The sequence below is a fragment of the Canis lupus genome, chromosome 26, assembly GCF_011100685.1.
Source record: "Canis lupus familiaris isolate Mischka breed German Shepherd chromosome 26, alternate assembly UU_Cfam_GSD_1.0, whole genome shotgun sequence".
Taxonomy (NCBI): domain Eukaryota; kingdom Metazoa; phylum Chordata; class Mammalia; order Carnivora; family Canidae; genus Canis; species Canis lupus.
In genome coordinates, this window is record NC_049247.1 from 22870188 (window position 1) to 22893691 (window position 23504).

A 23504-nucleotide genomic window follows, 5' to 3' on the forward strand; every position below is an offset into this window, starting at 1 on the left:
CTATTCCATATCTTGATTTTAGTGGTAGTTGCACAGATCTATACATGGATTAAAATTTATAGAATTATATACCATATAAATAGTTTTACCATATGGTAATAAATAAAATGAAAAGTTTTAGAGGGGCCTGTAATGAGTTTGTGGTGAGGACTAGCCATAAAGCACCTACTACCTGGCACACGGTAAACATTCAAAAAATGTTGAGCTGCTATTATTGTTTCAAGTTAGTGGGCTTCCACCCAATACTTGCCTTAAAACTTACTGAAGGGGCACCTGGTTGGCTGTCAGTCAAGTGTCTGCCTTCAGCTCAGGTCATGATCCCAGGATTCTGGGATTGAGTCCCATATCAGGCTCCCTGCTCAGCGCGGAGTCTGCTTCTCCCTCTGCCTTCCCCCACTTGTACTCATGATCTATCTCTATCTCTCTCTCAAATAAATAAATAAATAAGATCTTTTTTTAAAAAAAAAGTATCTTTTTAGGGGATCCCTGGGTGGCTCAGCGGTTTGGCGCCTGCCTTTGGCCTGGGGAGCGGTCCTGGAATCCCGGGATCGGGTCCCGCGTCGGGTTCCTGGCATGGAGCCTGCTTCTCCCTCCTCCTGTGTCTCTGCCTCTCTCTCTCTCTATGTCTATCATGAATAAATAAATAAATCTTTTTTTTTAAAAAGTATCTTTTAAAATAATGAGACACAGAGACACACACACACAGAGAGAGAGAGAGAGAGAGAGAGGCAGAGACACAGGCAGAGGGAGAAACAGGCTCCATGCAGGGAGCCTGATGCGGGACTTGATCTCGGGACTCCAGGATCATGCCGTGAGCTGAAGGCAGACGCTCAACTGCTGGGCCACCCAGGAATCCCTAAATAAAATCTTTAAAAAAAAAAACTCACTTAAGTACAGTAGAGATGCAAGCAGTAAAAGAGATGCTCACTGAAGGGTAAATATAGTTATTAATAGTGTGTAATGAATGTCAAGGGAGTGGAGCTAGGGAGAGCCCTCAGAAAGAGGGGCCCAGGAGTAAGGCTGGAGGCTGATCCTTCCAGGCTCCTTCAGGCCACCTGATACTCCCGACTGACACTTACCAAGTGCTGTTTCTCTACTGTGACAGTTTGCTGGGATGGAGTCAGGCTATGCTTGCTTCTGTGGAAACAATCCTGATTACTGGAAGTACGGGGAGGCAGCCAGTACTGAGTGTAACAGTGTTTGCTTCGGGGATCACACCCAGCCCTGTGGTGGCGATGGCAGGATCATCCTCTTTGACAGTAAGTATGCCCTTTGCCTGTTACTGCCCAAGACACAGCAACACTTGTACAGAGGAACATTTATGACCAGCCTCTCTCTCTTCTTTTCATTCATTCATTCATTCATTCATTCATTCATTCATCCACATAGCAATACTTATTAAGCACCTCCTGCAGGTCAGGAGGACTCTGACCAGACTCTGGGGATACAACACTGACCAAGAAGATTCAGCTCCATCCTCTAGAAGGAAGGACAGACATTTAACAAGTAATTAATTACACTTGTGCCATGTGCTCTGAAGAGATGAGGCCTGTCATGGGATACTTAGGCAATCTAGAAAAGATGACTTTTGCAACTTAACATTGACACTGGTACAGCTGTTCAGTGTCAGCCTTAAGGTCCTCTTGTTTTAATTGTTTGATTTCCAAGCCCTGCAGTGTTTTCCTTGGCATTTGGGATCTTATAGTGATGCAGCTGAGAAGAACGCATATGCTTAAAGTTGTCTTTCTGGGCCTGATCCTGAGTGTGCTCTGACCAGCCTCCTCTGACCCACTACATATGTGAGATGCTGGCTAGGGACAGGGTGCACTATGGATGGGATATGAATCTGGGACCTTGGCCTCTCCTGCAGTGGTTCTAACCCACTGTCCCAGTGGTTCTAACCACTGGACAACCTGATCCCTCATCACAACCACCACCACTACCACCACCCCTGCATCCACTCAGTAGTAGTGAGACTTTGTGAGCCACAATACCAATGTAGCACCAGATTATTTTATTTTATTTTATTTTATTTTAATTATTATTTTTTTAGCACCAGATTTTAAATTGTAGAAAATGGAGTGTCAGAAGTGAAACAGACAAAGGGAAAGGCTTGAGGTTACTAAGATACACTATAGAGACTATAGGTCTTTGTTAGTCATTAAGGTAGAGTAGATCTACTACTGACCTCTTAACCTGATAGAGTGGCTTGGTTTCGAGCAAAAATGTCATATGCTATGTTAGTTTCCTAGGGTTGCCATAACAAATGATCACAACCTGGGTGCGTTAAAACAACAGAAATTTATTCTGTCATAGTTTGGGAGGCTAGAAGTTCAAACTCAAGGTGTTGTCAGGGCCATTCTCCCTTCTGAAGGCTCCAGGGAAGAATCCTCTGCCTCTTTCAAGCTTCTGGTCATTGCCTGCAGTTGTTGACATTCCTTGGCATGTAGCTGCATCACTACAATCTCTGCCTCCTTCTTCACATGGCCATTGTCCCTCTGTCCATCTGTGCCTCTGTGCCTCTCTGTACCTCCTTATAATGACACTAGTCATTGGATTTAGGGCCCTCTTTCATCTACTATGGCCTCATTTAATTTGATTACACCTGTAAATACCTTATTTCCCAATAAGGTCACATTCACAACTACCAGGCATGATTGGACTGGAACATGTATTCTTTGGACAACACAATTCAGCTACTACATATGGCGACATAAAGCCATCCCAGGCTTATAACTGATGTTTTCACAGGTTATAGCTTAGATGTCATCAGAAGTGTGTGTTTAGGCAAAGAACAGGGGACGGATTGGCAAGCAGAATGCATATGGTCAACTGTTGGTCTTTTTAGTTGAGTGTGCCTGCTGGAGACTGCCAGTGGCTCCCTATACATCCTGTTATGTCAAGACAAATAATTGAGTTCCTCTGTTAAAGTTAAAGACTGAAACTTGGCTAATGTTTAAGATGGTCGGCAAATAATATGCCCTGCACTTCTATTTAAGTTTTTATTTCCAAAGTCCATTATTATAAAATCTTCTGCCTTGACACCCTTGCCCAGGAGAGTATGTTTGCTGAGCTTACAAATTTGCCTGGTCTACTATTAAGTGAAGAAAGAAAGGAAATAAACATTGAGTACCTAGTATGTATTAAGGCTCTATATAAATTATCAATTTATACAAATTAGGTCCTCCTGGCAGCCATCTGAGGAAGGCATTATGATCATCACTCTAATTTTACAGAAGAGAGCCCTAGGACATGAAGACGATAAATATCTTGACAGGGCTCACAAGCCATGGGATTAGACAGTAAACAGAAAAAAAAAAAAAGCAGGGTGTATGGGTTCGCTACCTGTTTTTCTATTTTAAGCAGAGCATAGTGTTAATTTTTTTTACTGGAAAATAGATGTTGGTGAGCATATGGAGAAATTGGATCTCTCATACATTGCTGGTGGAAATGTTAAATGGTACAGCTGCTCTGGAAAACAGTCTGGCAGCTCCTCAAACGTGAAGCAGAATTACCTTATGACCCAGCAATTCTACTCCTAAATATATACCCAAGAGAGTTGAAAACATATGCTCACATAAAAACTTGTATGGGAATGTTCACAGCAATACTGTTCACAATAGCCCCAAAAGTGGCACCAACCCAAATGTCCATCGACTGAATAATGGATCAACAAAATATGTTATAGCCATACAATGGAATATTATTCAGCCACAAAAAGGAATGAGATACTGATGCACACTACACCATGGATAAACCTTGAAAACACGATGCTAAGCAATAGAAAACAGACACATAAAAAAAAAAAAAAAAAAAAAGAAAACAGACACATCAGGCCAAATATTTTATTTTATTTTTCTTAAGATTTTATTTATTTATTCATGAGAAACAGAGAGAGACAGGCAGAGAGAGAAGCAGGCTCCATGCAAGGAGCCTGATGTGGGACTCGATCCCAGGACTCCAGGATCACACCCTGGGCCAAAGGCAGGTGCTAAACCGCTGAGCCACCCAGGGATCCCCAGGCCAAATATTTTATGATTCCATTTATAGGAAATGTCCAGGATAGGCAAATCCATACAGACAGAAAACAGATTAATGGTCATCAAGGGCTGAGGAGAGAGGAGCCGATGAGAAATGACTGCTTAGTAGGTATGGGTTTTCTTGTTGGGGTGATAAAAATGTCCTGGAATCAGATGTCAGTGGTTATACTGCACTGGGACTATAACACATACCACTGAACCGTATACTTTAAAATTGTTGGGATGGTGGATTTTATATCAATAAAAAATAGAATAACTTCATGGGATGCCTGGGTGGCTCAGTGGTTGGATATCTGCCTTTGGCTCAGGGTGTGATCCCGGAGTCCTGGGATCAAGTCCCACATCAGGCTCCCTTTATAGAGCCTGCTTCTCCCTCTGCTTATGTCTCTGCCTCTCTTTCTCTCTGAGTCTCTCATGAATAAATAAATAAAATCTTTTAAAAAGTAGAATACCTTCATATGATAATCTTTCATTCATTTAGCACATTTTTATTGAGTGTCTGTTGAGCCCTTGCTGTGTGCTAGCTTGGATGCCAGGTGCTCTTGTTTATTTTATGTTATTTAATTCTCACAACAGCCTGTTGATAAGAAAACTGTAGATCAAAAGATAAAATAATTTGTCCAAGTGAATAAGAGCCAAAGCTAGGATTCAAACCCAGGTTTGCCACAATTTTTCTCTTTTTCTTTTTTTTTTAAGATGTTTTTCTTTTTTTAATTTTTTTTATTTGACAGAGAGAGAGTGTGAATGTGCACAAGAAGGGGGAACAGCAAGCAGAGAAAGAGGGAGAAGCAGGCTCCCCGCTGAGCACAGAGTCCTATGCAGGGCTCCATCCCAGGATCCTGGAATCATGACCTGAGCCAAAGGCAGACACTTAACTGAGCCATCCAGGCGCCCCAGTTTTTATTTTTCTATTTTCAGCAGCTAGAATCCCTTTTACTAACAATAATAAGACAGGTCATGATAACGGGTTCAGTTTAACGCTCCAAAAGCATGTGAACAGAGTTCTGTTCAGTCAGTCAGGGTGTCAGTGAGTTCCTTCTGTTCTCCGCACCTTGCGGAAGGATGCTGCAGGCTCCTCAGCTCTGGTGGCTTTTACTCTGCGTTTGTGCCTCAGCAGACAAACTATGGTGGCAGCCGTCTGCTCAGTCATCTTTGCCACATCAAGTAATTTGTCATGGGGCATATGGCTGATTTTCTGGCAAGCTCTCATGAGCTCCTGGAGGATGCTGAAGTAGGCCATGCACTTCAGTACATGTATAAATGCAGCACTGACAGAAGCTTCAGAGCATCTGCTGCCCCTAGAAGTTAATTTATTGAATTAACAAAACCAAATAAAAGATCAGAGAGGCTGGAGTCAACGGTAGGTTACAGAGATGGCCCAGGCTGACCTCGTAGGTCTTTCTCAGCTTCTAGGCACTGAAAGAAGTGAGTCGTGTGGACTGGTCCTTACTCTGTAACATTGGTTGAGCACTTATATCTTTTTAGGGCACTGTGCTATTTACTTGCCATGCAATCCCTCCCTTAATTATAATACTGTGAAGCAGGTACTATCATCCGTATTTGCCTGAGGAGGAAACTGAGGCTCGTAAAAGTTCAACAGCTTGCCCAAGGTCCCATAGATGGAGAGCTTTCCCTCGTGGAACTTATATTTTAGTGGGAAGAGGAGAGATTAATAGTAAAAAAAATATTGAAGGCCTAAGGTCCAGTAGGTTCTGACTGTTAGGATTGCTTTAGTAATTGTACTTTATAGAGTCCAAGATGCTACATCATTGTATGTATCACTGAGGAAAAAAGTATTTCCAATTAAACAATGACATGCATTGACTGACAGACGCTTTCCAGTTTTAAAGATTAAAATATTCCCCTTAGAACCGATGAAATACGGTAACTCTCTTCTCCTTTTCTGGGTGCCAATCCAGGGAAACCTGATTCATGGCTGGGACCTATTTGATTAAGGTTTATTTCCTGAGACATGCCAGTATCGTTCATGTCTAGAAGCAGAGCAGTCAGCTGCATCTGGGGGAGGCTAGCTGTTCCTGCTGATGCCTGAAGTCTATTCCTGAAGAAACTGACCTAGCTGATATTGAGGCAGGATGGAGGTGCTAAATCAAGGAAGGCAGGGGGGACCCTAACTTTCTGCCACTGGATGTTTTGCCCAGGGCTATCCCAGGGCCTCCACCTGCCCAGATTGTATATGCAGGCTAATTTCCCCTGCAAAAATAAGATCTTGAAATATATTCTTAAATTTCAAGTTTCCTGTCAAATTATCACTGAATTTTAATAATCTGGGGATCCCTGGGTGGCTCAGCAGTTTAGCGCCTGCCTTTGGCCCAGTGTGTGATCCTGGATTCCCGGGATCAAGTCCCACATCGGGCTCCCTGCATGGAGCCTGCTTCTCCCTCTGCCTGTGTCTCTGCCTCTCTCTCTCTGTGTGTCTCTCATGAATAAATAAATAAAATGTTAAAAAAATTTTTTAATAATCTGTTGGAGATGTCATGTGTTTGCTCTCAAAGTTGCTGAACTGAATCTGCTGTCTGCATAGCACACATCTAGAAATCGAAAGTTCTAAGTTTAAGATCTGCCTTTGCTGTTGAAATATCAGTTTAGGGACGCCTCGGTGGCTCAGCGGTTGAGTGTCTGCCTTAGGCTTAGGGCCAGATCCTGGGTCCAGAGATTGAGTCCTACATTGGCCTCCTTGAGAGGAGTCTGCTTCTCCCTATGTCTATGTCTCTGCCTCTCTCTCTGTGTCTCTCATGAATGAATGAATGAACGAACGAATGAATGAATGAATGAATAAATAAATAAAATCTTTTAAAAAGAAAGATCAGTTTAACCTGAACATTCTTTACAAATAATAATAATAATAGTATAACTAATACTTACTGAGCTTACGCTATGTGCCAGATCCTACACTAACACTTTATATAGATCAACTCCTTTTAACTCTTATAAAATCACATACAGGAGAAACTATTATTATTTTCATTTTATGGATGAAGAAACTGAGGTATACAGAAGTTATCTTGTTCAAATTCAGTTAGGATGTGGGAAAGTCAGGATGATTACCCAGGAAATCTTTCTCTACAGCTTTCCTTTTTAAAAAATTTAGGTTTATTGAGATGTAATTTAAATAAAGTAAAAATCACCCTTCTAGTTGACCAGTTTGATAAGATTTGACAATACATACACAGTTAAGATACAGAACATTTCATCACCTCAAAAAGATCTCTTGTCCCCTCTGTGGTCAATCCTCTCTCTGCCCCCAGCCCTTAGCAACCACTAATCTCTATTCCATCTGTGTAGTTCTGTCTTTTGAAGAATGTCACATAAATGGAATCAAACAGTATTTAACCATTTGTATCTGGCTCCTTTCACTTCATGTAATGCTTTTGAGATTCACCTATGATTGTTTCCACAGCTCCTTCTTGTTGCTAAGAAACATGTCTTTGTACAAATATACTACAATTTGTCATCCATTTATCCATTGATAGACATTGGTATGTCTGTGATAAAGATGCTGTGAAGCTGCTCTTAACCTCTATGCACAGGTGTTCGCATGAACATGTGCTTTCATTTCTCCTGAGTTAATACCTGGGAGTCAGATTTCAGGGTCATACACGAAGTGCATATTTGGCATCATAAGACACTGCCAACTGTTTCCAAAGTGGCTACAACATTTTGCGTTCTGACAAACAATATGTGAGACTTCCAGTTGTTTTACATCCTCTTCTGCCCTTTGTAGCCTATTTTTTTAGTGTTAGCCATTCTAGCAGGTGCATAGTGGTAAATCATTGTGGTTTTAGTTTGCATTTCCATAATCATTAGTGATGTTGAACATCTTTTCATGTTCTTATTTGCCATCTGGTATATTCTTTTGAACAAAAGAAGTTCCTTTAGTGTTTTCTCTGATGCAGGTCTACTGTCAGTGGCTTTCTCAGCTTTTGTTTGAGAAAGCCTTATTTTGCCTTCATTGTAGAAAAAATGTTTATGCTGGATATTGAATTCTATGCTGAACGTTTCTTTTTTTTCTTTCAGTATCCCCAAAATATTCCTTCATCTTGTGGTTTGCACAGTTTTTAGAGATGTCTGCTCTATCTTTATTCCCTGTATATAATCTTTTTCCTTCTTCTGCCTGCTTTCAGGATTTTATGTTTGTTTTTGGTTTTCTACATTTGACTATGAAGATGTATCTAGGTGTGTTTTTTGTTTGTTTTGTTTGCTTTTTCATTTTTGTTTTAAAATTTATTTGCTTATTGTTTCCAGAGAGTCTTAGATCATCTTTCATTGACTTTGGAGCATTCTTAGCCATTATCTCTTCAAATATTTCTTCTGCCCCCTTCTCTTTTTCTTATTCTCTTTCTGGAGTTCTAATTCTTAGATCATTTGATATTGTCCCACAGGTACTGGATGCTCTGTCCTGTTTTTAGGGTTTTGTCCTCGCTTCTTTTTTTTTTTCCTCAGTGTTTCATTTTGGTTAATTTCCATTGACTTGCCTTCAAATTTATTGATTCATCTTTGATATTTTATTTCTAGCATTTACATTTGATTCTTTTGAGTTTCCATATACCTCTGCTAGAATTTCTAATCTGTTCAGGCTTATTGTCCATCTTTACCACTAGATCTTTATTGTATTAATCACATGGCCCCTGTCTAACAGGTCTAACATCTGTATCATTATTGAATCTGATCCTATAGATTGTTTTATCACTTGATGATAACTCCTCTTTTTTTGTTGTTCTTGCTGCTTTTTTCCTTCCTTGCTTGCTTGTTTTATGTATAATATTTTGTTCAATGCCATATACTATGTGTAGAAGAACAGTACAGAATAGAATTTACCCCTGGAAATGGGCAGGCCAGTTTAGTGTGGGGATTGAGCCATTATATCAGGAGATGAGCTGGGTTTGGGTATTATTATTTCTGTCTTTACCCTCAGTGCACACCAGGCTTCAAATTATTCTAGCAATAGACTTCTGTTGCCTTGTGCTTAGTGTGGGGCCTGGGATACCAAGGTTTGGGTTTTTTTGTTTTTTGTTTTTGTTTTGTTTTGTTATTGTTTGTTTTTTTCCAGTGTTTGTATTCCACCCTCAGCTTTGAGTAGTTCCTACATGCCTTTGCCAAAGAAGGGAATCTTTCTCTGCACTTTCCCCTCCTTCAGTGGTAGACTGCTGTTGCCTATTACTTGGTGCTATGCTCAAGGTGAGCTGAGTGGGGTTCTTGGGCCTCCTGCCTCATCTTCAGTCTTAGGACATTATAGGGCCTCAGAGGTGGGGCCTCTCAGCATTCCCACACACCCCCTCTCTTGCCAGCATTCAGACACTGCCTTGTATCTGTGGTGGCTCTCAGGAAGGAGGATGGTTTCCTGCCCCTCCCTCAGGAGCAGCAGACCTCTGCTTTACATCTGTGCAGGATTTGGGGTCTCAGGGTGACCAGGGGCTGATGGTTTTTCCCATCAGAAGCAGTGGATCTGCCTGGTTACTTTGGCAGGAAGGAAAGAGTTTCCTGCTCCCTCCACAGAGGCAAACATTTTGTTTCTATCCCTCCAGTGGCCCTGGGAGCAAAAGGATTTGTTGCTCCTCCCACAGCAACTTCAGGCTCTTGCCTGTTTTTGAGGAAGCAGACAGGGTTTCACACCTGTCCCCCAACAACAATGGAGGCATCCTGTACTAGGGCCACCAAGGAGAACTCTTTGGTCTCCTTCCCTATCCTAGTTATTCTTGTGAGCATTGGGTGAAGGTCTGCACAGAACTGCTTGAAAGTGAGTTTAGACTCCTGCTGTGTCTAGGGCCCCTGCTCATTCTAGATTGAGAGGCTAGCCCACACTCAACCTCTTAGCTCCTTTCTTCTTACTTGCTTTTTTGGTGGCCACCTCTTCCTCTCATGGTCTGTTAAAGATGAAACACTTTGTGTGGCCTGACTCTCCTTAGAGGGGCTTCTTACTTTTTTAGAATTAAATTCTCTTGGTGGTCTTGACACTTTAGCTTCTGATGGGTGAAGGAGAGACATATGAGCTTTTTCTCATCGTTTGGATGGAAGCAGCATTCTCTTAGTGCTATCTACACACCAAAGGGAAGTGGAACTCCCCCGAAGCCTGCTTTTTGAATCCCAGTCCTGTACTTTCTCTCAAGGACTTCCATTTCCAAGACCTTGTTTACACTTTACTGATAAGTGAAGTGGTTGTATCCCCTTCCTAGAACCCACAAACAAAAAGGGGAGTCCAGGGAAACCAAATGTGCTTAATGCAGAGTGATCAGAACCAAGTGTTTCCCCTGTGCAGAAAGTCACTGCTTGTGCCACAGTTTCCTGCCTGATAAATATGTGCAGCCCCCCTTCTCTTTTCGCAGCTTTACCTCATCAAGTGCCTCTTTGCAAAAATGCCCCAGTGTTTTCATGTGTTTCATCTCATCTATCCTCATGCATTTGTGTGATACAGGAACAGGTGGTGGTCTCTCCATCTTCCAAACTGAGAGAGGCAGGAGTTCTGGAAGTGAAGTGCAGTCCCTCGGATCACATAGCCCAGCTGGTTCCGGACCCAGACTCTCTGACTCCAACCCGGCCCCTACATAGGCCTAAGCACTGTGCTGTGTGCTAATTCTAAGGTCTCCAGGGCAAAGAAAGAAAGAAAAGAAAGAAAGAAAGAAAGAAAGAAAGAAAGAAAGAAAGAAAGAAAGAAAGAAAGAAAGAAAGCCAGCCTCCACAGTCATTTGTTCAGGGTTTAAGCTATTCATTCTGTGATTTGATCCTGAAACATAAGACAGTCAGGTTTTATAGGTGAAAAACAATATCGCAAACTGGATCATGTTAGGTAGGAAGAGTTTTGTCCATAAGAAGTTGAAAAGTGAGCCCTGTGGCTGTGCCCCACGCTGAGGGCCTGTGTCCTCTTGTCTCCCACAGCTCTTGTTGGCGCCTGCGGAGGGAACTACTCGGCCATGACCTCCGTGGTGTATTCCCCTGACTTTCCCGACACCTATGCCACGGGGAGGGTCTGCTACTGGACCATCCGGATTCCAGGAGCCTCCCACATCCACTTCAGCTTCACCTTGTTTGACATCAGGGATTCTGCAGACATGGTGGAGCTGCTGGACGGCTACACCCACCGCGTCCTGGTCCGTTTCAATGGGAGGAACCGCCCACCTCTATCCTTTAACGTCTCTCTGGATTTTGTCATTTTGTACTTCTTCTCTGATCGCATCAATCAGGCCCAGGGATTTGCTGTCTTATACCAAGGTAACCCTTTCCAGCCTCCTTGGGGGCCCTCCGGGCTGCGCCTTGCACTCCACTTGCAACTGTGGTGACCTGCGGGCCTCGGGTGGGTCTTGATGGGGCTGCAAGTCAGGAGCTACCTACTCAACTTGCAGATTTTCCCACCCCCATTTTAAAACTTTCATACTTTTTGTGATACAGAAGAGGCAACACCTGTCAATTTCACTACTTTAGTTGTTCTGATGACAGTTTTCATGGCAGGGTTGAAAGCATTTAAAGAAGGAGCTGAGACTGATAGAACGCTTTTAAAAAGGTCATTTGGTCCATCCTCCTGCCTCTTGATATCCTACCCAATCCCAAAGGACTAGTTTCCCATCTTTCTTCAAACCCTCCTAAGGGGACACTGGGCTGGCTCAGTCGGAAGAGCATGTGACTCTTCATCTTGGGGCCATGAATTAGAGCCGCAAATTGGCTGTAGAGATTACTTTAAAAAAAAAAAAACTTTAAAAAAGAAAATCCAGGGATCCCTGGGTGGCTCGGTGGTTTGGTGCCTGCCTTTGGCCCAGGGCGGGATCCTGGAGTCCCGGGATCGAGTCCCGTGTTGGGCGGCTCCCGGCATGGAGCCTGCTTCTCCCTCTGCCTATGTCTTTGCCTCTCTCTGTGTGTGTCTATCATGAATAAAGAAATAAAATATTTAAAAAAAAAGAAAACCCAATATATCTTTTAAAAAACCCTCCTAAGGTAGAGCCTCACTCTCTGCCCCTCTGATATGTGCCAGGCACATCTCTTTGCCAGCACATGAGAAACATAGGGACGTCTGAGATCTGGTTTTTGCCCTGGATGTTGAGGGCCTCAGGAAGAGTTCAGTCAGCACGTGCTACAGGAAGTCAGAGGGAGGAGACCTTCCCGCAGGTAGGAGGAACAGTCTTGAGACAGCTAAGATTTGGGTCAATAGGTAGGAAAGAAGCATTCTGGGCAAAGAGCGCCATAGCTGCAAAGGCGCAAGGAAAACAAGAAAGCATGTTCAGGTGACCTCAAAAGAGACCAGTCAAATGGTTAGAAGTTAACACCTCCTCCTTCTGGTTTTTTCTGGACCAGAGCCTGATAGGTTCATCTTTGGGGCCAGTGGGATCAGTGGAGAGAACTGCACATAGAAATGAATCAGAAAAAAAAAAGAAATGAATCGAAAAAAAACCACCTTTTCTTCATAGACACTGTCTCCTCCTCCAAAATTCTTTGTTGTCTCCACCAGCTCTCCCCCCATCTTAATTTCTTTGATCTTACAGCCGTCAAGGAAGAGCCACCGCAGGAGAAGCCCACTGCCAATCAGACGCTGGCTGAGGTGATTACGGAACAAGCCAATCTCAGCGTCAGTGCAGCCCGGTCCTCTAAAGTCCTCTACGTCATCACCACCAGCCCAAGCCACCCACCTCAGACCGTCCCAGGTAGCAGTTCCCAGACACCACCAAAGTGGGTGGAAGCCATGGGGCTTGAGCACAGTGTTCTTGACAGTTAGAGAAATAACACTCTTCCCAGACAGGTTGTAGGTACTGGCTCTGTGACTGTCCTGGCCTTTGGGGGACACTTTCTCATTAGCTTGATTCCTTAGTCCTTAGGAGAAAGTGCTCACCTCCAAAGATCCAGTATGTGTGCCTTTTGTACTTGTGATTAATCAGCTAACCCAATGTTTTCCCACTTTGAGGATGTCTTTCTAGAGCTCCCAAGTTGCAGCTCCCTAAATTCACTGGCATTTACAAGAGATTCATTCATTCATTCATTCATTCATTCATTCAAAAGACATGTAAGTGCCTCAGAGCTACCAGGTGGTATTGTATGCACCAGACTATAGGATGAACCAAACAAACAGCATCCCTGCCCTCCTTTGGCTTGTAAGTGGGAGGAGAAAGAACAAAGCAAAATAACAGATCTGACAGTGACAAGAGCTAGAAGAAAAGTTCATGCAGGAGAGGGGTAGAGAGGGGAGTAATGGTCTGTGCTTGAAGCTAGCTAACTTGGCTGGCTCCACACTTCCATATTCTCTTTTTTGCTCGGGAAGGTGGAGCCTTTATGGGCCAGAACAGCTGTAAAGTACCAATAGCAATGATCTAGTCTAGGAGTTTTCCCCTGCAGGACCCACCTCAGGTCAGGGAGGAGAGTCCCTCTAGTGCATGCTCTGCATTATTTGTTTTTATACCCTGGTGGGATTTCACAGGTCACACATCTCATTCCTCAGATAAGGAAACTAAAGCCCAAAGAGTTTATGTAACTCATCTGTGATTACATAGTGAGTTTTTATGGTAAAAATGTAGTATATACCACTCCTTTCAACTCCTAAATTGAATGCACTTTGGGCCACACTGCCTGCTTCTCTCCAAGAGGTTAGCTCTGGAGCAAGGTTAGAAGCCCTGCAGCTTCTTGCCAGCCCAGCTCTCAGCTGCATTTGGTGGCTGCCCCTACCTGCAGGGGGCTCCTCAGCCAGACCTGTATCTCTGAGCTGCCAGTGCTCACTCGGTGCTTCCAACAGACCTCATTCTGAAACCTGAGCTCAAACTGGTCCAAGAAACCCTGTCTTTTGCACTTGCAGGATGGACAGTGTATGGCCTGGCAACTCTCCTCATCCTTACAGTCACAGCCATTGTAGCAAAGATACTTCTGCACATCACATTCAAGTGAGTATGAGAGAAAGCTGCCCTATCCCAGGAGGGGAAGGCTCAGAACTCCTTTTCTACTGTGCTTCATTTGTCTGGGGATTCTAAAGCCCTCAGTCCTGGGCAACATAAGACAGTATACATTCCTCATTCTCCATAGAGTGAAATGTACAACTGGACAAATCTCACCAAGGTTTGAGGGATTGTGTTTGCTCCTGGCGTATGGGATATGATTTCAAGGAGGATTGATACCATCTGGGCATAAAAAGCCACGATTTCCAATTTTGACTGGCCCCTTAAAGAGATCCTCATATTAGAGCCAAGATTTCCAAGACACAACCATGCATATTTCCTAATGCCGTCTAGAAATTGGGAAACATTCTTAGGAAGAGAATCCTAACATTTTATTAGCTATTATTTAAAAACAATTAAGAAAGTTCATACTTCAATTCTGACTGATACGGAAAAAAAATATTTCCTTCCCTCAATTTGCTACTTGAATTCAGTAGTTCTGCCTTCCAGGAAAGGAGGCAATTTATTTATGCTACTGATGTTTGTGTGCTTCCAGAGAAGAGCTCTGATTTTTTTTTTTTTTTAGACCCCTACTCTGTCTTTCCTGTGGCTCCCAGTCCACATTCTCTCTGTCCTCCCTCCCCAGTTTTATTGAGCTATAATTGATATGCAGGCTATCCATATTTCAAGGCCTTTCCTGAACATTGTTGTCTTATATGGCCCACCTTTTTCCTGACCTGTGGCCCTCTGCCACAGCATTTTTAATACATTTAATACATTAAGTGTCTGCTCCTCCATTGCTTTGTGAAGGCTCTCCTTGTAGGCCTCTCCACTTTACATTTTTCAGTGGAAACAGTGTTGTTTTTAGTGTTTACTGAGCTCACTCTCATGCCGTGTGTGTGTGTGTGTGTGTGTGTGTGTGTGTGTGTGTGTATGACAATTCACACAGTCTGGGAAAGCCTTTCAAGTGCAGCAAGAGAACAGGAGGTTTTCTGTAGGGCCCAGCACCTCACCGTACACCAAGGCCCTAAAGTGCATGTCTGACTCCCATGTGACATTGGAGTCCCTCAGCAGCTTCCCTGCCAAGCAGCCCAGGGTGGTGACATGTGGGAGAGGGGCACATATTGGCAGTAAAACAGGACCTGCTTCAAGCAGAGAAATTTTGGCTTTATCTTATGTTAATCAAGTGGGCCTCCAGGTAAATATAATTTGAAGATAGAGTTCTATTTAAAAAAAAAAAAAAAAACCCAAAAAACAAGAATTTGAAAACTCATCATCTCTCAGGCCATCTCCTTCCAGATTTGAATAACTTTTCCAGTTAGAAAGTTCTTTGTTATACTGAGCTCAAAGCTGTGCTGCTGCATTTCCATTCCACTGGACACATTTCATTCCCATAGTTGTCCTTCAGACTTCCAGAGGCATCTGTTGGGTCTTTCCTGAGGCCTTGCCTCACTGAATGCCCCATTTCCTAGGTACAGGTATCTCAGGAGATGGAAGGTTGTTTTGGAATATTTGTTGCGCTCCACTTGAAACATGAAGTTGTTTTTGCTTGACAGATCCCATCGCGTTCCTGCTTCAGGGGACCTTAGGGATTGTCATCAACCAGGGACATCAGGGGAAATCTGGAGCATTTTTTATAAGCCTTCTACTTCAATTTCCATCTTTAAGAAGAAGCTCAAGGGTCAGAGTCAACAAGATGACCGTAATCCTCTTGTGAGTGACTAAAGGCTGCCCCATCTGTGCCCAGGACAAGAGTCCCTCCAAGCTCAAGGCTGCTGGAGCCCCGTGGTTTCCTGATTGCCTCTCCCTGCCTCTCCCTGGCTGCCTCTGCAGAAGTGCCGTCCTATGGGTTGGGAAGGGACGTCCTGCTGGGGGGCCAGCCTAGCCTGGACTCGCCCTACTTCATCTCTGCACTTAGGAGAGAGACCCAAAGTCCCAGGGTCTGGGCCCTCCCTGTGCTTCTCTCTCTCTCTCTCTCATCTAGAATGAGGGCATCAGGACAGAGGGGCTGAGATGGCAGAGATGGTTGTGTTTGGCACTGGGCTCAGGTACCTTCTAGACGACTGTAGGGTGGTGAGTAGGTATAGTATATGCTGAGTCTTGCTTGCTTATTTTCTGTTTTGTCCACACAGTTAGCTTTCTCTTGGTCTTTATGGTTTAAAACAGGGAGGATTCTGAGGTTCTCTTGGGGCTTGGCCTGGTCCTGTACTCCCTAGGCATTAGCACCCCAAAGCATAAAGAGGGCCCATACTCTATGCTGACTCTGGGTGTTTGGTCTCTGGGTGCTGCATGAGGATGGGCCTCTTCCAACCTGAGAGAGCCTGGGAATTGACCCCAGATCACATCAAGCCTGTTATCTGCCACACATGGGCTTCTCTCTATAGCTTCTTTCCATAGCTCAGTGATTACAGAGCAAGCCTGCAGAGTGGTCATATAAAACATCCATTCATTTTTCACTCAACAGACTTTCCCAAAAGCTTTTATAGGTGCTCAGTGACCCCTTGTTGTACCAGATCGCCTGGCCTTGCCGCTGTGCGGCTCATGGTCCTGTGGAACCTGAGGTGGGCTATGTCTTTCTGTGATTCTCTGACTCTCAGTTTAGAACAGGGAGTATAAATATTGTGGCTTAGCCATTAGGTGGCATTAGGTGAGACACAGGTGCCAGCAGTCCCTCCTTTTGATGTCACTCATTTTAAAAGAAGATGAAAAACCACCCCACAGCCTGTGCTCTCTGTGGCCCTCTCTGCTCCTTTTGTATGGGGACAGAGTGCGGTCTGGAATAACTCCGTGGGGAGGGCGAGGGCCCTTGTCCCTAGCCAAACACTGCCCTACTCTTCAGACAGGGAAGAGAGTTGCAGAGAGTGACATGAGGACTGAGAAGGAGGCTTTGGGAACTGGAGACCATCGAGGATAGGCCTCCTAAGTTGGAGAGGTACAGCTGCGGTAGCTGCTGGTTGGGAGGAAGAGCCGTCTCCAGTTTAGAAGCACCCCCATCCGGAAGTAGGCTTTGTCAACAACAGCTGAGAAGAGCAGCCTGTGCCTCTGAAGGCCGGAATTGAGCCTTTCTCAGACCAGGACTCTCCCAGAGGCACCCGGGCCTTAGGCCTTGGGCCTCTGGCCTCAGAGGTTCCCTCTTTGGAGCACGTTGCCCACCTCCCCCAAACCCCTAAGCTACTGCCTGCTGTGGCCTTTCCTGGGGTTCCGGCACACTGGCGACCCATGGGCACCTGTGCTCCTAGAAATGCGGAGGGCCATGCAGGGCCGGCTGGGGGGTGTCTGCAGGGAGAGGTGACTCCTTGGCAAGCAGGGTGTTGGGAGCTGGCAGGCAGAGGGGCACAAGAGGGTGGGGAATGGGGCAGGGGCGCTGCCCCAGGTACCAGGTGAGTCTGCTCTGGGCACAGAGCTACTCAGCACTGTCTTCACACTTTGATCTGGAAAGGGGATTACCCTGGAGCAGCTGTCCACAGGCCTCTGGGTTTGGAGACAGAGGCCTGTCCCACATGACTGGAAATACACTGACATGTGCAGTCTCCCCACTAAGCTATTCCTGGCTGTTGTGGAATCTCCTCTGAACCAAGTGTCAGGTGTGTGCAGTCACAAAGGGCCCTGTGCCCTGAATAGATCCATTCACAGCACAAAGGGAATGTGGAATTTAGCCCTGGGAGGGGGTCGCCTGGCCGAGGGACAGTTGTTCAGCTGCCTAGGGCTTCCTGTGGCCATTGACCTTTAGGGCATCCCGTGAGCCTGCCCACCTCACACAGCCACTGTGTTGTCTGAGTGTGCAGCCGGAGCAGCCCATTCTAAGCCCCAGGAAGTGCTGGTGATGCCCCAGTGCCCTCCTTCCTGCTGGCCCTGGCACAGCCCACGGCCACCAGGATCCACTTACTGTCCAGGGAGCAGCCTCAGGACACCCAAACCGGCCTTGGGACAGCGCTGGGGGAGAGGCCATAAATCGTCCCAGGCCCAGCCTCCATAGACACCTTAGCCTTGGTCAGGCCCTGGCCCTGGTCAGAACCTGTCAGCATCACCTGCAGAAGGTCCCCTGTGACTAAGTAAACACCTGAGGAATAGACTGTCCCAGAGGAGGTGAGGTGTGCTCCCAGGAGCACCATAGGGGGCCCACATTTGGTCTTTTAAGAAACTAGTTTAGAGAGAAGTGGGGAATGGAGGGGCTGGAAAGCATGCCCCTGAGGAAGGACATCACAGATCACAAAGCAGATTAGTAAAGACGCAGGGGAGGGACTTTGGGGACCACTATGGCCTGCCACTTTGAAAGCATCCTGCCCAAAGCCTCTGCCCTGAGGTGACAGTGAGTGGTGTCTCTGGGCCTATGTGCCCTCAGCCCTTCACTGCAGGATCCAGGCCCTGCCTTCTCAGCGTGTGTCGCCGGCAAGGGAGGGCTGTGGGCAGCCAATCTTGCTGCCTTCACGGTAAATGCCTGCAGCCAGCTGTGAATGTGCTCTCTTAGCTGCTTTTCACGGTGTCCTTGGCCCCTCAGGAAGGCACATAGCACCCCATGTTCTTCCCCAAGTGCCCAATCACTTGCAGAACAGAGAAGGTGTAGGCATGAACCTCAGGTGTCCTCCACATCCCCCTTCCTTGTCAGAACAGGGTTGAGGCCTCTTCCTGGGTGTAAGCGAGGTAACGGGGCTGCTCTAACTTCTGAAGTTAGAGACTCCAATCAACCAGAAACCCACAAAGATCAAAGCACCAGCAAGTACAGCTGTTCTGGCCTGCAGGCCCAACCCATCCAGCCCCCCTACTCGCCCCATTGTCAGCCCAAGGCGGGAGCTGTCCTGAGCCAGCCACTTGCCAGGCTGTCTTGACACATCAGCGGGGCACATAGGCCATCACAAAGCCCTGTACGTCCTGGGCACTTAATCTTCATGAGCACTTAGAAGTGGACAGCCTCTGAGATCCTGTCTCCCATGCCTGATGAGGCCATCCCAGGTCCCCAGAGAGCCTGGCCAGCTCCCCACCCCATAGCCAACTGCCACCCTCTAGGGATTTGGATCTTCTGTTTGGTGTTCGATGTCTGCCTTTGTTACTACCTTGGGAACTTTTAACTTTTTGATTGTTTCCTCTGGTGTCTTTGTTTACCTTCCCCACTGTTCTACCTCCTGGCCAGGTCTCTCAGCCTAGCTGCCCTGGCGTGGGGTATTTCTCAAACCTTCCAGCTGCAGCTGCCTCCCCCTCAAGCTGGACAGCTCAGGGGTGATGATGGGCCTCACCCGCTGCCTGCAGACCCCAGGGGAGCCCATCTCACAGGCTTCTGTGTTGCCAAGTTGAACATACTCAACAAGGCAGAAGTGGGGTGTGGAGGAGAGTCTGAGGTAAATCTGCTTCCGAAAGGATGTGTCTTCAGGAGCACGTAGTGGGACACCCTTTCCCTTCCTGCACAGGGAGCTGCCGTCTTGGGGTTCACGCAGCATCAAGACCTGCCCATATCCAGACTCACCTTCCCGCAGGGATCTTGACTTTGGATGACAAGGCTTTATTTGTAAATATGCTCTTAATATGCAACTTTGAGAATAAAATAGAAACATCATGTATTTTAAAATATAAGATGAAGTGTGACGCACTGTATACAATTTAATATATATTTTTAGGATTTTGTTATTTAAGAAAATGGAATGTAATGGTACTTAACTTTTACAAAAGAGAGAAAAATGTTATTTTTACTGTCTGGAGAAAATAAATATTCTCACTGTTGTAGAAACAGCGATGAGCCCTAGCATGTCGTTTTTTATAGGGGCGCTTCCAGAGCCCCAGAATGAGGGGGGTGTCGTGTGCTGGCAGACCGTGTGCTCCTCTGACGTCTGTGCAAATGCCAGGCCTCACAGTTTGCTCCGTTAGTGCCCCCAGATCTCCTCAGGTCTCATCAGAGCTGTGACCCGCAGTGGATCTTCAGCCGGGCGGTTCTGAGGAGTTGGAATTACAAGTGAACACACTTCGGGTGTGGTCATGGGAGGAGGAGGGGGCGTTGTGCTCAGATAGACCTAGGTCTGAACTGACCTTGATCGGGTCTGTCCGCTTCTCGGTCTCGGCTTCCCCTCCTGTAAGATGGCACTGTATCTGTGCCTCAAAAGGTTATGAGGATTAGGTAAGAAATGTATCTAAAGTGCTTATGTGATTATCATGTGACATGGATTTCATCTTGCCTTTCGGTACCACCAGTTGGTCCTCACCCGCTCCTCGTTGACAGCACTAGTAGACGCTCTACCTGTGAGCTACATGCTCCTGCCAGGCGCCGCACACACAACCGAGCAACCATTTAGTGGCTCCAGTCACCCCTGTTTCGCCCATGAGGATACAGGCTCAGAGGGGAGCCAGGGGTAGTGGTTAGGAGCACAGAACTGGAGCCGGCCTGCCGGGTCCCAGCTCCCACCATTCATTCGCCGAGGCCAGGGAGTGTAAAACAGGCAGCCTTTGAAGGGTTTTGGCAGAGGAGTGACATCAGATTCCCAGTTTAGAACGATTTCCTACTTGATTTAGGAAAAACAGTTGGAATGGAGTAAGGCAGAGGGCGAGGAGCCAGTTAGGAGGCTGGGAGAGATGCAGAGGGCCTGGCTGTGGAGAGAGAAGAGGCCTCCGGTGAGAGACAGCACGCCACACGCATGGGCCAGGGCCTTGGGCTCACACCGCAGCTCCACTACTTACCACGTGAGCTGGGGCGAGGGACCCAGCCCTGTGTACCTACTTTCTCACCTGTCGGCCAGGGATATAGTATGTACCTCATAGAGTTGGGATGACTTACTATAGTATATTTACAGAAAATAGTAGCTGTTCCCTGTCATTCTAGAATGGAGGGTGGGGGCGGTTAAGAACAAGGATGATGCTCAAGGATTCTGACTGGGGACTGAGGGGAGGAGAGAGGGTTCAGTTTTTGAGGTAAAGATTATATGTGACACCAGATGTGAGAGAAAGCATGCTGGGTTTTGTCCAGACTAAGCAGTGAGTGCCCTGTAGGACACCGAGGCAGCCTGAGACCCACGGAGGATCAGGCCCAGAGAGCACAGTCCATGGAAACGTGGGCACAGACAACATCCCGGAGTCTGTCTGAGGCCATTCCAGAAGGCTGCTGAGGACAGTGTCTCAGGACACCCTCTGACAGGTGAGGAGGAGCTTGGGCAGGACCAGGGGTGAGGAGGCAAGAGAGGGGACAGCCCCAGACACCCAGCTTTTAACCCAGCTGGTTCAGGCACACACACACTGCTGGTTCTACAAGCCCCAATTCCAAATTCTCCGGAGGGGGTCTGCCAGGTGAGCCAGAAAAAGAGGCATGGGCCAGTGCGACCAGGGAGCATCGTGCAGACACGTCTCTCAAAACATGCCAGGATCACTTGCCTCGGAATCCCTGATGTGCTTGTTCCAAATGCAGGTTCCTGGGCCCCAGAATCCCTGGGAAGCTTCCTGAACGATGCCAGCGCTCACTGAAGTTGGACAGCCGTTTTAATCTGTTTGAGACGTTGGGTCAGCCGTCCCCTTCTCTTTGGGAAGCAACTGCTCACACGCGGACGGCTGCCCCCTCAGCCGCAGGCAGCATATTTGTTACTCAAGTGCAGAGTGGATCACTCAGGGCAGAGAGGGGTAGGGGAGAAGAGGCACAGCACAGCGGGTATTCCAGATACTTCTCCAGAAGGCACATCACCCTGACATGGAGCCGGAGCCCTCCCGTCCCGCCATCCTCCCCCTCGCTGGCATGGGCCCATGCCACCAGCTGCCAGCCCTGACAGCTGCTGCGGCTGTCACGACACGAGCACTCCATAGGGCCAGCTTCACTTGAGTGTTTATCTTCCCCCCGTTCCTGGAAGCTCTTTCCTGAAGGAGATACTGTGGATGGCGGGTGAAAAACAAATGCGGTGACTTTCTTAGAGGCAGGCCGGCCTACACACCGAAATGGATGCAGCCAGAGCAGGCAACTGTCCTGCCTAAGGCAGGCTTGGGGGACAGCCGGCCTGGACTCATCCCGTTGTTCTTCCAAACCTGAGAGATACAGACATTGTCCGACCCGCCAACCCGCCCACCAGGAGCCAGCACCAGGGCAGCATCAGCTCCTCCTCTGTCAGACAATCAAAGGCTCCCCTTCCTGTGGAGACGAAAAGGGCTGGACAAGAGCGACCTTGTCTCCAAGTGTGGAAGTCACATGATCGTCTCCTCTCCCCACTGGGCTGTGTGTGCCTGAAACTACAGTCTCTGGGACCCAGAACTGGGAGGCTTTTGTTCCTCTGTGGCGGGGTCGGGTCCCCATAGGGGATTGTTTTTGCTTGGTTGAAAGGGACACTTTGGGGATAGAATATTTCGACCTCAAGAAGCAGCAACATTTGCTTGTAGCTGGAAGTCTGCATTTCTGGTCTCCAGCTGTTGTCTGGAGCCACTAGGCCCCAGCAGAATGGAACTGTGCCTGGCAACCGGGGGCAGGCGGCACCAGGCTGGGCTGGCCAGGCACCAGCCCGTGTCCAGGAGGCCCGTGTCCAGGACAGCCCGCAGCAAGGACGCTGGTGGCCCCCCTCCCGGGGGTGGTCACTGGGCTCCAGAATCAACCTGCTAGCAGCCTGATGACTGGGCTGGAGGATGGCTCCACAGAGAAGCACTTAGGGGGAAAGGAGATCCAAGCTTACTGTCCAGAGTTAACTCCTCAGGGGAAAATCAGAAAGGGCTGTGAGAGCCAAGGCTTTTGCAACTGAGGAGCTTCAGATTTCACGAATTTCACTCTCAGGGATGTTTGCCATGGTCCCCGTTCAAACGAGGCCACTGAACGTTGGAAAACTTACTAGGGGCCTGCTACTTTGCACGCTGGTGGTGTGAATATGTTTAATGAACACGCATTAGCTGCTAGCACCAAAGATAAAGTCGGATCAAGGGCACTCAAACCTCAGATTTGGCCCAGTATGGGGCAGCTTTTTGATGGGCCTGGAGTGAGCTGAGGAAAGAGCTTTCCAATGTGTAAGGATAATAATAATGATGGTGGTGATGATCATAAAAATGATAGCCAGAGGGGATCCCTGGGTGGCTCAGCAGTTTGGCGCCTGCCTTCGGCCCAGGGCGTGATCCTGGAGACCCGGGATGGAGTCCCTGCATCAGGCTTCCTGCATGGGGCCTGCTTCTCTTCTGCCTGTGTCTCTGCCTCTCTCTCTCTCTGTCTCTCATGAATAAATAAATAAAATCTTAAAAAAAAAAAAAAAAAGAAAAGAAAAAAAGATAGCCAGACACTGTGCCTAACACTTGACAGACAAAATAGAATTAACTCATCTTTGGGACAAGCCAACCTGTGAACCAGAAGGTGCTCGGCCCAGTGGAGGCCAGAGCCCACATCTGCTGGCTCCGAAACCAGGGCCCCTTACTCCAGTCGCACTGCAGGCTTCTTGTACCCAGACAGGGGCCTGGGCTCTGAGGGACCCCCTGTGGCCTCCAAGTATCTCCCCATCGTGAGTGTCACCTCCAGAGAGCCCAGGGATAGTACAGATCAATTTGCCCAGAGCGAGGAAGGCATCAGACCTACACTTTTTTACCTATCTGACGTCACAGACCCCTTTGACAATCTGATGAGTGTTATCAAGCCCCACCTCCCCCCCCCCAGTCCTCCCACCCAGCTACAAAAATC

At 46.9% G+C, this 23504-nt stretch overlaps 1 protein-coding gene across 5 annotated transcripts in view; it reads left to right on the forward strand.

The window, feature by feature from the left end:
• KREMEN1 (kringle containing transmembrane protein 1) overlaps positions 1-22924 on the forward strand; it is a 73393-nt gene extending 50469 nt beyond the window's left edge. For 2 of the 5 annotated variants that reach the window (XM_038575548.1, XM_038575550.1), the window contains 6 exons: positions 1106-1259; positions 10932-11264; positions 12527-12688; positions 13825-13909; positions 15457-15613; positions 21282-22919. In XM_038575548.1, the coding sequence (XP_038431476.1) occupies positions 1106-1259; positions 10932-11264; positions 12527-12688; positions 13825-13909; positions 15457-15613; positions 21282-21317 (927 nt within the window). In that variant the 3' untranslated portion in view covers positions 21318-22919. Of the gene's footprint in view, positions 1-1105; positions 1260-10931; positions 11265-12526; positions 12689-13824; positions 13910-15456; positions 19624-21281 lie in introns of those variants that run through there. The other 3 variants (XM_038575546.1, XM_038575547.1, XM_038575549.1) reach the window with 3 other exon arrangements.
• Positions 22925-23504: the final 580 nt, after the last annotated feature.